The following is a 17,608-nucleotide window of genomic DNA, read 5'->3' on the forward strand; positions in this document are numbered from 1 at the left end:
TGTTTTTATTTAACCTGTGATTTGTTACCTTAGGTTAAAGGAAAATTGTCAATAGATTTGTCTAATTTTTTTTTTTAAATATATTAACGAATTGATGTAACTTAAAATTATGTAAATCCTAGGCTTTTTAATTGTGATTTTACAACATTATATCAAGAAAATGTAGAGTTACAAACGATTCCGATTATTATGGATTAACGAGTAAAACTCTCAAGCAACTCAGTAGTTACGCTTTTCCTCTAATTAAATTACAAATTGTATGTTAATAATGTACATCTAAATTTAGATATCCGGTCTGAAAATCGATAATCCTAATTATAAATTTTATTACCTGATTCTTTGTTTAACAACTTTTTTTTTAAATAAAATTCATTTTAATTTCAATATTATGTTTGAAATTATTAGATATTAATTGATCAAATTAAATAAACATTGGTCTAAAATTTATGAAAAAAAAAATAATTATATTAACTTATATAATTCTACACGCCTGATATAGCTGAATAAAATTAGATTTATTATACTTATTTATTTAATAAATAATATTTATTATATTTGAGAAATTTTATTTGAAAAATTAAAACAGCATAATGATAAATAATACTTAATAATATTTTTTTTTTATGTGAAAAATCTAGGAAGTAAGTTAATCTCTGTATTTGTAGTGAATCGAAATTAAAAAAACGTTTAAATATAAAAAAATGTGAATCGAAAATAAAAATCCATACTTGACAGAGAATCGTTAATTTTAAAGAAATTTACGAAGAGTCAAAACTATTTCAAACGGATTAATTCATGTATTTGAAATCAACGTTTAAACACTTCAGTTTTAGCGTTACTATAAATAAATATTAGTTACATAGTTTTTGGTAAATATTAAATGTATTACTTAATAATAAAAAAAATTAAATGTGGATAACACGAATATCATACTTTGTTACAGGAATTTAATTTTCAGAGTTGTTGAACTAGCAATTTTATGGCTAATGGTCAGTTATTAAGTTGCTACAATGTATATTACGTAATAAGTACCTACACAATAATATAATGTACTCTGTAATAATCTCAAACATTTGCCCTGCACATGTTGCTCTCATTTCGTGATTACAGCGACGTTTCGAACGCGTTCGCCTTGGGCTGAGAACAAGATCCCAATAATTTTTATAAATGTGTTCTGGCGGTTGCTAATACAACTTCACATCTATTACCAAGCAACAAGTATTATTTGAAAGTAGACGTTATCTTTTATAACAACGAACACCTCGTTCTGTATTTTGACATTGGAGAAAAGAGGTCCACGATCAATTAATTCTTCATCATTGCGAAATATAAAAGTATAGGTTATAGTTAGTCAGACTTGCATTGATTCGAACATATACTTATTGTTGTAACGAAGTAATTTGCATTCAATTATTTTTAATACTTATTGTACCAGTATCAACATATATAAACCTGGGTATTAATAATATTTAATTTAACTTGTCTTTTATAGGTGAGATTTTATTAAATGTCGCAATTACTCTGTAAAGTCCTTGACCTAGTTCCTAGGATATAGGATGTTAAGAAATTTTGTTCATGCATTTAAATACTTTAAAATTCATATCACGCAAATATAATAGAGATTTCTGTAGTGCATCTGTTCGATGTAACCGTCGCTTGATATGTATTTTGTGCGATTATTTTAATTGCGATAGATGGCTATTTCAGCGTTAAACCGTAATTGTATGTAAGTAAAAAGAAACCTAAAATGTATATACTTATATCGTAATTATAGTCAGGAATCATTTTAACTAAATATGGAAAAAACGTGATATTCTTTCAACAAAACTTCCGTGTTTGAAAAAAATTACCTATATCTTTCACACTTCTTGAGTTACTCACTACGCTACTAAAGGTGTTGTTTCATTTTTAAGATTAGGTACATTTTATGATTTATTATAGAATTAAAATTTTTATTGTTAGTTATGTTCATACCAAATTGATATAATTGATTATGTTACTTATATACGTTTTTTAACTTGAGAGTATCTCTTTTTTTCTTTTTTTAGAATGTTAAACGAACAAGATTTAGCTCTGGCTCGTGCCTTGGCTGCCGAGTCTAGAGAAAATTCTCCTGGTGGATCACCAGGTCCGCTAAGAAAAAATCCGTTGTCATCAGTAATCGACAAACTAAATACTTTCAGGTAAGTGAGGTAATTATATATTTATTTAGACTACAAAAATCTTTCTTAAAGCCTAAAAATTATATTTTTATTATAATAAAAATATAATTTTAAATTAACACATTCACTGCCATCACACTGGATTAAATGGTATCATTGACCATTGGTTTAAAATGTACATTCTTAATTTATGTAGAATTTATAAACTAACTCGATAATATGCCATGAATGCCATGAAAATATATTTTGAATTGAAACTTCTTTAGAGTGTTTTATTGTGTTGTAAACCTCGATAAAACGAAAATGCGTCACGATAAATAGACAAACAAAAAATATAATTATTATTAAGTTTCACTTATAGTACTTTTTTTTTAAATCACGATATTTTTAGCATATAAAGAGAATCGCTCTGTACTTCATTACCTGCGAACAATATGCTTTAAGATATATGTTGTTTCGAATCTAAATTAAAAATGTAACTGTCACAATTAGCAATTAGGCGCACTACGCAATGTATAATAAATTGCCTCACTGCTCGCTACTCACCTAGTAGTAACTAGTAGTAACGAGAGAGTAAACAATGCTTAACGATTTTGTTAACGTCAGTAGACTTACTGTCACTAAATTTTTTATGGTTTTTAAGCATTTTTTCCTCAATAAATTTACACGATTAAATGCTACCTACTTAAACTTTCAAATTGAATTATTTTGTTATTTCTTAACTTCTTTTACTTTTCATTTCAAAATGGCATAATATATCTAAATTGTTTATTGTCGCGTGCGCGTATATTATTTAAGATTTGTATACTTTTACTTTACCTTTGGTAAAATAATCAACAAGGTTTTCGAACGTACTCGCAATTTTTTTGCTTTATAAATACCTTATTTCGATTTTTAAATATATATACTCCTAATATAATACTAAAAAACAGTTTAATTAAAAAAAGTTTTAATTCCCATAAATTAAATTTATACGGTTAGTTTATTCTAATATAATAATTGTTTTTTAAAAAAGTGTTCATAATTTACTAGAAAATAAGGTAATGCTTTGTAACGCGAGTTTTCTCAAAACCCCTGCTACCCGATACTGAGTTTACCCGTATGTGGGATTTGACAATGGTTATGACGTTGACAGTAAGAGCGACCGTTGACAATTGACATTCCTATTTCAGTGGTTTCTGTAAATTCTAACCTCTATCATTAATTATACATTTTATAGGTAAATTCGATTGAAAAAAATATTATGAACAATAAATGTATTTATAACATTATTGTAATAGTCGATTGAACGAGGTTATGTGAGTCAAATGAGTATGATATTAAAATGGCGAATAATAATTAATAAGTGTTATGAAGATGGATAGCAAAAACAAGGCAAAACATTCAACTACAAGCAAGGAAACTGACGACGAAGAAGAAACGTATGTAATTTTTTCATTACTTAACCAACTGAATCCATAAAAGAATTTATTGATAATGCCATCGAATATTCTTTGCTCATGTAACTAACTTGTTTACATTAAATCATTTTAATGTAAACAAAATATAATTGGAAACAGTTCAATTATTTTTTATTAAATAGAAGAATATAAAATCTGCTACACACACACTATTTAAACATCTGATGAATTAGTAAAAACTTTTTAAATATTTATGATTATATTTTGTATAAAGTAAATATTCCAGGAATAGATATGAAATTAGCATTTAAAAGTTTATAAAATAAATTAACACTTGAGATATTGGTATATTATTGTTGTTTGTTTATATTTAGATTATAGCTGTTAGTATACTATTTTTTTTAGTTGTACCTGATATTGTTGTTGATTGTAAAAATGTTAGACAAAATAATAAAAAAGAAGTGCAAAGTTCAAATCCAAATAACTTGCTCTTGATCAAGATTTGCTCTTATTGTGGCACTTAAGCACATGAGTACATCTGCTAAGTATTTACTTATTACTACTTCGATCAACTAATTTGCAAAAGATAACATTTATAGATCAATACAATAATATTTCTAAAATTACCTAACATCAAGACACAAAAATAATAAACTCTTCATTATTTAATTAATTTATTGGTTAAATTTCTTTTATACTTTATTCTTAATATTTGACCAAAGTAACACCTCTTAAATAGCCAAAATCTTAAAGCAGATGTACCAGGTTCATACTTGGCCAAACATGACAAATTATTGCTAAAAACCTATCATCTTTAGCCAATATAAGCCCTACTGATATATAATTTTATTTCCATTACATTGTTTAAAATAGGCCTTAGAGCCTTTTAGAAATAATTGGAAAAATTTTCTCATGGCATCTCATGTTTCTTTTCGCTATAATCTACTTTCCGAACCGGTAGTTTACATTTAATTTAACACTGCAACATGAAGATTAAAAAGTGCTTTAATGAGCCAATTTGAATAAAGAATATTTAGATATTTGATTTTGATTTTTTTTTGTATTTTAAGCAACATTTTATGAGATTTCAAAAACTATTAAATCCAATATTTAAAAGTATTTAAAAAAAAATGATCATCATAGATACATTTCCAGTCATTTCCTCTTAAAATATCTCAATATTTATATTGCATTTGATAAATTTGAATATATTTTTATAATTATCATTAAAATAAACTTAAAAGCAATTACAACCATGAAAAAATCAGGAATGCAATGCAAGATATATTAATTATCAAGTTTTTAATTTTTTTATGATATAAGTTGGCGGACAAGCAAATGGGCCACCTGATGGTAAGTGGTCACCATCGTCCATAGACATTGGCGATGTAAGGACATCGCCAATACGCCATTATTTATTACAATTACATTTTTTTCAATATCAAACAAAACATTCATAATTATTCTGTAGCTTCGTACTTATTAAGACAGTGTATTGTAGACATACCATATCACATACAAATTTTTCTATAACAGCAATAAGTTTATTTACATTTTCTTAAAATGTAATTTTAGTTTTTAATTAAGCATCGAATTTATTAATTTAACGTCAATAATACCGGTTTTTCACATGAGATCTGAAAACGTAAATCCTGATGGTTGCTTAGTCATATTCAGTCAGAAATGTACTGTAGAGAACTACTTTCGGGACAATGACCCCACCACGACCTACAGACTTCATTTAAAGGTACAACGTACCATATGGACGTCGTCTATTACATTTTTAATTGCTTCCAAGTAATGTTCACATTATCAGGCGATCGTGCCCGGTTTCATTTATACGAGTTCGCCTAGTAGGCGAATTTCGATCTTAACGATTGTTGAAAATATAAGGAAAATATTTTGCATATTTTAATAATTATATTTTTAGATTCTAATTTCCAGTTTTTTTTCATTGATTATAATTTTAATGCTCATCAATCAGACTTGAAATAAAACTCGATTGCCAGAGGAGAAAATGACACTAAACTACCTGGCTCTTTGCTTTTTTATATAAATATTATTAATATTAAGGGTTCCGCCCACTTATCAGTCAATAATCTGCAAAATGTTAATTTATTCATTACTGTTCCAATTTCAACGGTGAGTGAGTCAGAGTATTTATATGCACAAGAATATCTTGGTGTTTTTTTTTGGTGGATAATGGACGATGTAGTTAATAATAATTATTGTAAATACTTCTACTTAGAGTCCAGAATCTAAATTTTATATTAAGTTAGGTCGTAACTGTAAATATTTTTTCTTAAAAGTCAGTCATACTTTTTAAAAGCCAAAAATACGTCTTAAGCTAATAATCTTATTATACTCGATAAGCAAGCGCTCGGTCCGATCAATCACAATCAGTATAATATTTTGACAAAATATTATACTGACTTACGAAAGCCGGATAGAGTGAACTGATAAATATTTAGATACATTTGAAGTAAAAAGAACTCCTTACACCATTAAATCGTTGCTCACAATGATATTTAAAGTTCCTGTGCTTGTAAATTTATGAACTCACCACTTCTTGAACTGAACTGAACACCACTTAACATTCATGAACTGGAACACAGTAATGGAGAGTAATAATGACGAGGGGTGGTACCCGAATATTATTATTACGTCATAACATTAAAAAGGATACATTTCTACAAATGATCTCAATGAATCCCCTTTTTTAACTTACGAATGGCTAGCAACTTATCCTATCCTTTAATACATAGATATATAAAAAAAGGTAATTATTGCATGAACTTGTGTTACTCATTTTAAGCCTTGAAATGTATGTCGTTTTGCCAGCCACGTGTAAACGACCATATTGAGATTTTCTGTGGAATTAGGTACTTTGAAAGAATTAAATACAATTTAATACTTAATAAGACAAAGTTATGTAGAAACATGTAAAGATGATGATATGTATTATATGACATACTCCTTTTTACTTTGTAATGTTATAAAAAAAATGTAGTTAAATTTTTTTATAGTTTTTGCGAAAATACAAAAATAAAAAAGCAATCATACAACCTAATAAAGAAGACTTTATAATTTTAAGACGATTCGACTAAATTTTGTTATATTGCTGACTACCTTCTTGGTTTAGTGTCCAACTAATAAATAGTAAACTAATAATAGTGTCCAACAAATAATCTTATTATACTCGATAAGCAAGCGCTCGGTCCGATCAATCACAATCAGTATAATATTTTGACAAAATATTATACTGACTTACGAAAGCCGGATAGAGTGAACTGATAAATATTTAGATACATTTGAAGTAAAAAGAACTCCTTACACCATTAAATCGTTGCTCACAATGATATTTAAAGTTCCTGTGCTTGTAAATTTATGAACTCACCACTTCTTGAACTGAACTGAACACCACTTAACATTCATGAACTGGAACACAGTAATGGAGAGTAATAATGACGAGGGGTGGTACCCGAATATTATTATTACGTCATAACATTAAAAAGGATACATTTCTACAAATGATCTCAATGAATCCCCTTTTTTAACTTACGAATGGCTAGCAACTTATCCTATCCTTTAATACATAGATATATAAAAAAAGGTAATTATTGCATGAACTTGTGTTACTCATTTTAAGCCTTGAAATGTATGTCGTTTTGCCAGCCACGTGTAAACGACCATATTGAGATTTTCTGTGGAATTAGGTACTTTGAAAGAATTAAATACAATTTAATACTTAATAAGACAAAGTTATGTAGAAACATGTAAAGATGATGATATGTATTATATGACATACTCCTTTTTACTTTGTAATGTTATAAAAAAAATGTAGTTAAATTTTTTTATAGTTTTTGCGAAAATACAAAAATAAAAAAGCAATCATACAACCTAATAAAGAAGACTTTATAATTTTAAGACGATTCGACTAAATTTTGTTATATTGCTGACTACCTTCTTGGTTTAGTGTCCAACTTATAAAGCTGCAGATTCCGAGGCAAAAACCCCAGAACTGACCAATAAAATAAAATTTGTATCAACCCGAAGTTTAGATACTGGAAGTGTTAAGATTCCTGAACCTCGTTAACCATATAAAATCTTTTGATCTTGCGCTTAAACACTTCGGTCTGCCGTCCAGATTATTAGAGAGGGAATAGAGAGTTCACCTGTTTGTGTATTTGAGTATATATTATGTATTTGACTATAATATTTCCAGCGCTGTTGGCTATTCTATTGGCAATGATAGCCGCAACTGAAATAGGTCACTAGAACATCAATTTTTGTATCACAATATTAAGGTAGCGTTATATATTGCAAAATTACAACAAATTAAATAATATACATAATTAATAGAATCCTTCGAAATTATATTGATTAGAAAATTTTATATTCTTAATTAAGAATAGACCTTGACACGAGAGACTTGGTTATAAAATTTTATATGATGGGTTGAGAGATTGGGAGACAACAACCACTTGCTATACTTTGTAGATAAATTGTCACCTCTTGTTTTTACACGCTTTATGGTAGTTATATTTAAATAATAAAGCCTCTATGAGAAGAGTCGAAGGAATTAGTTTTTGACGTTAACAACTATCAATTTTATCGATTTAAAAATTTGCAACTATTCGTAATTCGAATCACACTCAAATAATTGAGTACCATTATCCTATTCTGTTCGTAGAGTCAGTAGATGAAAAGTATAATTCTCGACTCCGTCTGAGTCAGTTTTTCAAGTCTTTTTTTATTCCTATTAAGGACTTGGGCATATAAATTACGGGAAGGTAGTCGAGATGGCCCAGTGGTTAGAACGCGTGCATCTTAACCGATGATTTCTGGTTCAAACCCAGGCAGGCACCACTGTATTTTCATGTGCTCAATTTGTGTTTATAATTCATCTCGTGCTCGGCGGTGTAGGAAAACATCGTGAGGAAACCTGCATGTGTCTAATTTCAACGAAATTATGCCACATGTGTTTTCCACCAACCCGCATTGGAGCAGCGTGGTGGAATATGTTCCAAACCTTTTCCTCTAGAGAGAGGAGGCCTTAAACCTAGCAGTGGGAAATTTACAGGCTGCTAATTAATAAAATTTAATAAATATAAAAAGTCCTTACCCGGTCCCATCTATAATATTAGTATAAATTTTAATCGATGAGACATTAAAGCATTTAAAAATACTTCCTTTTACATATAGAGATAATCTTCGTCCATCTCAAATATAACTATCCCATCAATCCATTCAATTAAAAAAGTTTTATAGATAATTTTACTAACAAAAGCATTTGTATGAGATGTATTATAATTTCGATCAAACCTCCTCTATAAAAGAGGAGAAATCCGTACCTAACTGTGGTTTATTTGAAGGCTTTTACTTAAGGCGGCGTTATAAATTTCTAATTATTAACAGTACGTTTCTTTAATTGCTCGTCAAAGCAGACGAGCAATAAAAGACTGGCCACATAATTATTAGTGGTCACCACTGCCTTACGGAAAATACTCTTCTTAATCCTCACTTAAAGAAGGTCATATTGTAGCAAACGTACACAGTTGAGGGAACACTGAGGAGGAGGAAATTTTGAATTTAAGTTGTGATTTGTTTACATATAAACTTTTACGATCGTGATATTTTTTATTTATATTTTTATTAATGTTGTTTGTTCATTTGCCGACCTAGTATTTAAACATAGGACAACATCATTTGCAGATTCATAAGGTAGCCACTAGATCATTAAAGATAAATAATTAATATCACATATTCTTGTAATATTTACAAGATTTTTTATTATTATAACGATATCTTTGTCTACTGGTTTAATTTATAGCGGCACTAATTCCATTGTTATACACTCTGAGCAATAAATACAGAACTTTCACTTAATTCGAATCCAGGACAATGGTTTTTAATTATAATTAGTTCTTAGCGAGTGGTTTTGCGTGTTCCAAACTTGTTAAAATATCACTTTCGTTTTGCTGTTGGATATTTCAGTTTCATAAAAACTTTAAATTCACTTTGGCTGAATAATGATATGCCTTATCTAATTTTTCACTTACAATCATACTAGTCTTGACTAAAACATTGCTAAAATACATAATATAATCATAATTAATTAACGTACATATTTACATAAAGATAACTAAGTCGCTGTTGTTAAATATTATTTCTTTTTTACAGCGTTTAAATTCTTTAGAGTATAATTTAATAAAAAAACTACATTTTGTCATTAACTCAAAAAAATAATGAGTTTATTGTTAAATAGGTTAACAAATAACCTTCATTGACTGAACGATAAACTTTTCTTTGTTTATACAAATATTATGAACAGGCAGCTTTTGATTGAGATTATATTTTGTGTCGTATAGGACATGCGTTGTATATCTTGCATGTTTTGCCGGCATGCGCTCAGTACCTACTGGGGCCGTCAGTCAGTGATTCTCCTCAGCCGCGATCTCACGCGCGCGGAGTCTCGGCTCACCGTTTTCATTTCGCTCGAAATTCGCAAGTCCCCATTGCAATATTAAACAATCTAGTCGAATAGACTTCACGTGTTTAATATTTTGCAATATCTACGATTCTGCGCAGAAGGTCGTACCGAAACGTTCATATTTTAAAGTAAATTCGTGTAAAATTATACTTAATAAGTTGCTTGATTTTTTCATAGAATATACAAGTATTCTAAAGTTATGTACTTAGTTTGAAGTTGTGAAGAAGTAGTAGAAACAACGCAGTGTAAGACGCCAGTGGATTATTGTAAAGGTTTTTTTTGTGATGTGGTAAAGCTCTCGTTGGCTTTGGAACGATGCTGTCAATTGATTCGTTATGGTGTGGATCTGTGGAGGAACTCTCAACGTTAAGAAGCTGTAAACCTGCAGAGAGATCAGAGTACAGATTCAGACGCAGATCATCGAAGAGTCTTATACCGCAAGCTTTGCTTCATGCTCTCCCAGACACACAAGTGCGATCTCACCGGCAAAGACGCTCTGGCACGTGGCCGTAAGTGTCAACAATTACTAAACACACTAATTAATTTTTAATTATTATGTTATAAATTATAATTTATGCACTGTCTGAACTACTCTTTACATTTTACAGCGATTTTCTAGAAACATAAGTCAGTAAGTAGTATTGAGGTGATTTTTATTATACATTTTTTTCTATTACAGATATTTTTTATCTCTCCTTTAATTAATATTTCATGTAATATATTAATACGAACACAATACAATTCTTAGCAAATTATGTTAATTATTTTCGCATTAACATTTTAATTATATTTAAATTACAATGCAATTTCAAGAAACATTGTATGATTAATACAATGCTCTATGCATTTGAAATTAACATCGATTTCGCAGATTGATACAAATTATACTCTGTGGAAATCGGATAATGAGGATTTATTTACTGGGACGGAGATAATTGGATTTCAGTGTCAGGTTGTAATAGTCGGTTGTTGACCCTAATAATGGCTTTGTGAGACTGACTACAGCTCTGGTCAGTTCTAAAATTAGGCATCGCGAACTCTCTAAATGTATCCATTTCGGACTAACGATATCCATAAAACACCGCCCCTTATAAAGTAGAAACCTTTGTTCTTAATTACCTGATTTAAAGTCTCTCCGAGCACTCGATCCCGATCCAATAATACATAAATGATTACAATGAAATATTTTCAGTAAATGATATAAAAGTGCTGGCTGTAAATATTCTGTAATATTCGAAAAAAAACTTTCCTTTCAAGTTTTAAAGGCCATACTTACTAAATATTTTCTTTGCTAATTTAGATTTATTACATCTGATAAAATTTCTTTAGTCAAGGCTTAGTAGATATACCGGTATATGTCATATTGAATACTGTAGAACAACTGTTATCGTATATTACTTCAACTAGGGTAAGGCTACTACTAAGTTTCTTGTCGGTTGTTCTTGGTAGGATCTACATTCCCCACAAGTGGTAACTTTAAATTTAATTTAACTTGTAGAATTACGATTTCAATGTGCTTATAATATAAATGAGCTTATTTGAGTGAAAATTATTTTTATTTTAATAGCATACCATCAATACGAGTCGACGATAAATATATCAATCGTTTCTACCATATGAAACAACTGTATCTTTTCTATTATATTTCTTGTAATATCGTACAGCCCTCTTATTAATATCGTTGGAAGGGCTAGATGTGTAAATGGTAACAAAAAAAAGTGCATTACGATTTGCGTCGTCCGTAGTCAGGAAATAGCACTAAAGTCATGTATACTTAATAGTCTCGGTCACCTTTCTCTTATACTTGTACAGCCGCAATCGTTAGTCTCGTTTTAAAGTCTTACCATAAATTGGTATATCTAGTTTGCCATCTCGTTAACGTCACTATACTTGTCGCTTTTCACTCGGCCTATTTCGCTGAGAACCGACCCAGATAGTCCCTCGAGCGTTGATTCCTTGACCTCAGCGATTGTTTGAATATGTACGTAATGTTATTATCTTGTTATAGTGCTAATGATTCTGTTTTTTTTTATTCTACAATTGATCTGTCAATAACAATGTTTTTATTTTAGAGGTTTTCACTTTCCATGTAGAAATTATTCGCTAATAAGGTGTTACCGAAAAGTAATAACATTGATTTGAAGTGTAATTAATATTATCTCCTAGTTGTCGCTCGTGTTTTTGGTGTTGGTTTATGTTAGGCATAAAAAAGTAGCATATGTCTTTGGAGGGATATGTTTTCAAGCTAGCTTCATGCCAAATTTCATCAAACTCGGTTCAGTGGTTTATCGGTGAAAGAGCAACAGACAGACAAGCAGAGAGAGTTACTTTAGCATATATACTATGTGTGTAGATATTTAAAACACACTTCGTAGAACATTACTTCGCTAAGATTGACTTACATTTTTTAACCTGACAACATCGTTGTGCAGTTGATTGTTTCAAACTTAGATTTTATCTCAGTAGATCTGACTGTAATTCGTCATTCTCATCAGGTCGCTCGTTGAGTGACACGGTCTACGTGAACGGATTGGCTAGGTGATGTTGAAAAACTAATGTTAACAATATGTAATCAATTTACTCATTGCCTTGACAAGTTATGTAATAGAAATTCTTGAAGAAATCGTTTTTTAATAATATTCATAGACCATATGATATATACTTTTCATTCCATCTTTATATGAATAAGGGTAGATAACATTTTTTATTTTATTTAAAGATTTACCTAAAATGGCACTACCAAAGAAAAAATACTACTTTAGTGTTTAGTTAGATCTTTAAAAATATACTAAATACTATACAAAATATACTAGTCGTAAGAAACGTGAAGAAAATCAATTATTACAAATATTCACACGGTGGTCCAAATACAACCATAATCATAATTGAAAAATTAAGGACAGAAAATTAATTTGCAAGTTCATACCCAACCTTTTTTGTTTTGATAAAAATTTCCATTGGATAAAAACAAAAACTCGATTCACAAACAAGAGAAAAAGGACGAGATACATCTTTGTATTTCCGCATGTAAAGGAGGACAGGTGCAGCCTCTTTTTAATTCACCTACTTTGTATTGAATAAAAGGAATAAAAGAAGTCCCAGGCATGTGGATGAAACGTCAAGGATATACAATAAACCAGGACACGGTTGTTTTAAAGTGGTCAAAGTATGCAAACCTGATTCTACTGCGGGAATATCAACAGATCCATTAGCAAACTGGTATAAGAAAAACAATTTTAAATAAACGATGAAAATAGAAAAAGAAAACATATAGATTATATACAGATATATGTATCTATACTAATATTGTAAATGCGGAAATAACTCTGTCTGTCGCTCTATCTATTACGCTTTCCCGATCACAAATCATTAAATCGAATTTGATGAAATTTGGTATGAAGTAGGTTTGAAACCCAAGCGAGGCTTAGACTTTTTTGTACCTAAAATCTACGCCCTCCCCTCTAACAAGTAGGTGAACCCATACGTGGAAATATTTAACTCCATTCGTTTGATGAAAACTCTACATACATATGTATATTAAATTATTATTTTTTATTCTTAACATATAATCAAGTCATATCCGCGGTATTAGATTTATTATAATGTGTGAAATTATAATATGTAATATTATAAGTCGGTAAAGAAGAGATAAACATACTGACATACATATTTAACTTTTCTCTATACTGTGTATTACAAGTGACTCTTGTTATTGTTAAATTATTCTGTCTGCTGTTTGGAAAGGGATCCTTTTAAACTTACAGACCAGTAACTTTTTCACTCTTCCATCGTATAGTCAGACTGAACGTAATTGTCCATTGCTTTCTTTGTTATTCTGTGTGAACGATGTCTTTTTCGACGCTCGTTGGTCTATAATGATTTTTTTATTAAATAGTAAAGCCGCCAAATGCATCGCGAGATGGTTATCGATCTCCATCGACCATAGACTTTGGCGCCGTAAGAAATTTTTATCCTTCCTTACATCGCTAATGCGACACCAAACCATTTCCAATTAAGATGCTATATCCCACAGGGACATTGACCGAATGAACTCATCAAACCGGAACACAACGGTAATAAGTATTGCTACTTGTCGGTAGAATATGTGTTGCCTATCCACACGAAGTCGCACAAAGCCCTACCACCTAGTTTTACCCACCAATAAGGTGGAGTTTTACAGTCAAGAAATGGCAGGTCGAAGTTTCGTTGTGTTAATACTTCCATGAATTCTAGATAAGCATGTAAAGTGTGGTGCAAAGCATGGTCATGTGCCTGAATTCTCTCCGGTCGTGAAGAATTGCCGTCCCAACGGATTATGGTGCCAATATTATAAATTCGACAGTGAGTTTGTTTGTTACGCGTTCACGTCTTAATTACTCAAACAATTATCGTACAGAAAAACACAGGATCCCAGCACCTGCCTCTCACCTACCAGCTCAAGCGGCCGAAATATATTATTGGTTTAAATACATTTTATTTGTTTAAGGATCGTTTTCGACAGTTAAATAAGAGAAGCGCTTGAGTATTGTTAACATATTTTGTTTATAGCTATAATTACCTACCAATTACAGGATGTAAATTGTTGCCTTTGACGTGCGAATATAAAACAGCGAAGCGTATTATAGTGTAAGGTTTTTCCGCTCATCATCACAGTTTATACCTACAGACATTGAAATAAAATAAAAAAAATCGAATAAAAAATGTAATGTATAATATTCACAGACATATAATACGGACAGTTTTATATTAGTATCATTACAATTAAAAACTATAATATTTGTAATTTAATTAATAGAATATATCATTTTATAAAATAATTATGTTACATAACATAATAAACATAATCAGCCTGTAAATTTCCCACTGCTGGGCTAAGGCCTCCTCTCCCGTTGAGGAGAAGGTATGGAGCATATTCCACCACGCTGCTCCAATGCGGGTTGGTGGAATACACATGTGGCAGAATTTCGTTGAAATTAGACACATGCAGGTTTCCTCACGATGTTTTCCTTCACCGCCGAGCACGAGATGAATTATAAACAAATTAAGCACATGTAAATTCAGTGGTGCCTGCCTGGGTTTGAACCCGAAATCATCGGTTAAGATGCACGCGTTCTAACCACTGGGCCATCTCGGCTCATATATATTATGAATTATAATAATTGTGTTATGAATATTGAATTAAAGAATATTGAGGTCTTATAGCTTCTGATCAATTATGTATTTTTTTTTAAATCGTTGGAACAATTCGATGTTAAAAAGGCATAGTTTTTATTATTGTACTATTTTCTCCATCCTTGAGCTCTTTCCTATGTTTATGGGTACGTTGTCACGGTAACCTAGCTACTTACATATTTAATTGGTACCTACAATACAATTCCGTGAAATATTGTTTAGATATTGAATAACTATTTTTTTTTTAATAATTCACAAAACTCTTAATGATAATTACTGTTGTATGTATTGAATTAAGTACAATTCTTTCATAGACAATCTCACAACGTCCATGGTAAATTGATGAACTTTAACATGTTTTATGTTGTAGATATTTAATTATCAAAGATGAAATATATTTTAATGGAGTAGACATATAAAATGGTTTTTAATCGTCATTTTACAACTTTGTTAAACGTTAAGCTCCCGCCAGTTCGGAATGTGGATTCTACTAAGAAACCATCAATAAAAATAGCAGTTTTCCTCTTTATATAACAACATTCTATTCAACTTCACTTATTGCTATGTATAGGTCGAATGCAACCGAATTTTAAATCTGTTCCACCAATTCGATTTAAATTTTACACGCACTGAATACTGTTGACAATACAATCATATCCGTTACTATACAAACGGACAAATATTTAAAATCAACGAATATAAGCATGTATATTTTTTCGAAACATTTTTGATAAAAATTTCCTTATTTATTATGTTTTAATGTAACAAGCAATTCTAATGCAAATTCGATGTTAATATAAATAGTACAAATATTTTAATTGTGTTGTGGTACGAGTAAACGACGAACAGCACAAATGTCAAATTGCATCTTATCAAATATCGACGCGATATGATAACGTCATTCTCGAAATAGAAAGCAATATATTTTGGTATAACCAATACGATGACAGGATCCATTTTATTCGTATCATTGATCATTGATATTAACTGGCATTCTCTAGTTTTCTTCACGATACCAATAATATTCTTATGGTCCGTCATTAAACTAAAACGAGCTGCTCGATTATGTTTTTGATATATATATATATATATTTTTTTTTTGTTTCCTAGCCATATTTGTTATTTTCCTTATGTCGATTTAATTGCTTTCCTTGAAGTTTGAGACGTAAAATATATTTGACTTTGATAACTATTGTTTTATTTTAATCATATAAATTGTATCGTATCATGTAAATCGCAATCTTGATATTGGTATATCTATTTTAATAAAACACGGCTTTTCGTATTCAACAGACATATATTCAAAACTTAGGCTCACAGTTATAAGTAGAGGACGCCACTCGTACGCACAGCACGGATAGATAAAAAACATTTTGTTACCACAGACTAACATATTTGAGATTAAAAGATTATGACAATGTTTGACTGTACTTACACCATACATGAGTCCAAAAATGTTTTTCTTAGAATTTCATGACTCTCAATTACATGGAACGAAGATAAGAATTTACCAAGTTTTGCAGACTGACTTTAAGCCTTTGTGGCCAAAGGCAATCTCAAGGAAAAGCCAACAATACAAAAATGGATAAATTATACAGAATTTGATTTGAGTTTTTACGTAATATTCTTTCTCTCATAAAACTAACGACTTTAAACCGACACGACGAAAGAACGACAAATGGCACAAAACTTCAAACACTAGAATATAATAACTCTGTCAACTTCAGGACTTTGGGAGTTCCTGGACATAAATACTCAATTATTTTTAACTTCATACGTAAACGCAGATGTCATCAATATGTAATACTCGGCTTTTTACGTCAAAAACTTGAGTATTGAAGCACGGTTTTCTCTATAGTGGATATTTTATTCCAAGTGTAGTGAATAAAATAATACCAAAACGAAATCTACACGGAACGGAAACGTGAGTAGAAATCGGTAGAAGTTAATGATACAGTTAGATATGCTTTTTATTTTAATAACCTTTTGATCTTCACGTGAAAGAGTGAATGTTTATTATGCAATTAGAGGCGATAATCGTTCTAGTATGTAGCAGATATAACGCTGAAGTTAGTTTGCACTGGTTATGGGATGATCACCGAGATCATTAATAGTTACAGACTATTATCTTTACCAATACTAAATATATTTTAATTTATAAAACTAATTAATTAGTTGGTACGTCTATCTTTATGTCATTTGTATTGAGCGACGAAACTGGATATCGTTGTGGAGGGTGCGTCTTGGTAAAATAAATGCGGAGGTTTGTTTATTAGGGTGTTTGATTCGAGAACTTTGGCGCAAACATAAATCGATTATGATTACTCGAGAAATTAAACATTTCCCATAAAAATATCTAGCAAATTAAACTACTAAATACT

The 17,608-nt window shown here is 30.2% G+C and overlaps 1 protein-coding gene across 5 annotated transcripts in view; it reads left to right on the forward strand.

The window, feature by feature from the left end:
* Positions 1–2,045: 2,045 nt before the first annotated feature.
* LOC113400551 (NAD kinase-like) overlaps positions 2,046–17,608 on the forward strand; it is a 35,921-nt gene continuing 20,358 nt past the window's right edge. For 2 of the 5 annotated variants that reach the window (XM_026640164.2, XM_064217461.1), the window contains exon 1: positions 10,009–10,564. In XM_026640164.2, the coding sequence (XP_026495949.1) occupies positions 10,371–10,564 (194 nt within the window). In that variant the 5' untranslated portion in view covers positions 10,009–10,370. Of the gene's footprint in view, positions 2,184–3,336; positions 3,584–10,008; positions 10,565–17,608 lie in introns of those variants that run through there. The other 3 variants (XM_026640165.2, XM_026640167.2, XM_026640163.2) reach the window with 3 other exon arrangements.

The sequence above is a fragment of the Vanessa tameamea genome, chromosome 17 (genome assembly GCF_037043105.1).
Source record: "Vanessa tameamea isolate UH-Manoa-2023 chromosome 17, ilVanTame1 primary haplotype, whole genome shotgun sequence".
Lineage (NCBI taxonomy): Eukaryota > Metazoa > Arthropoda > Insecta > Lepidoptera > Nymphalidae > Vanessa > Vanessa tameamea.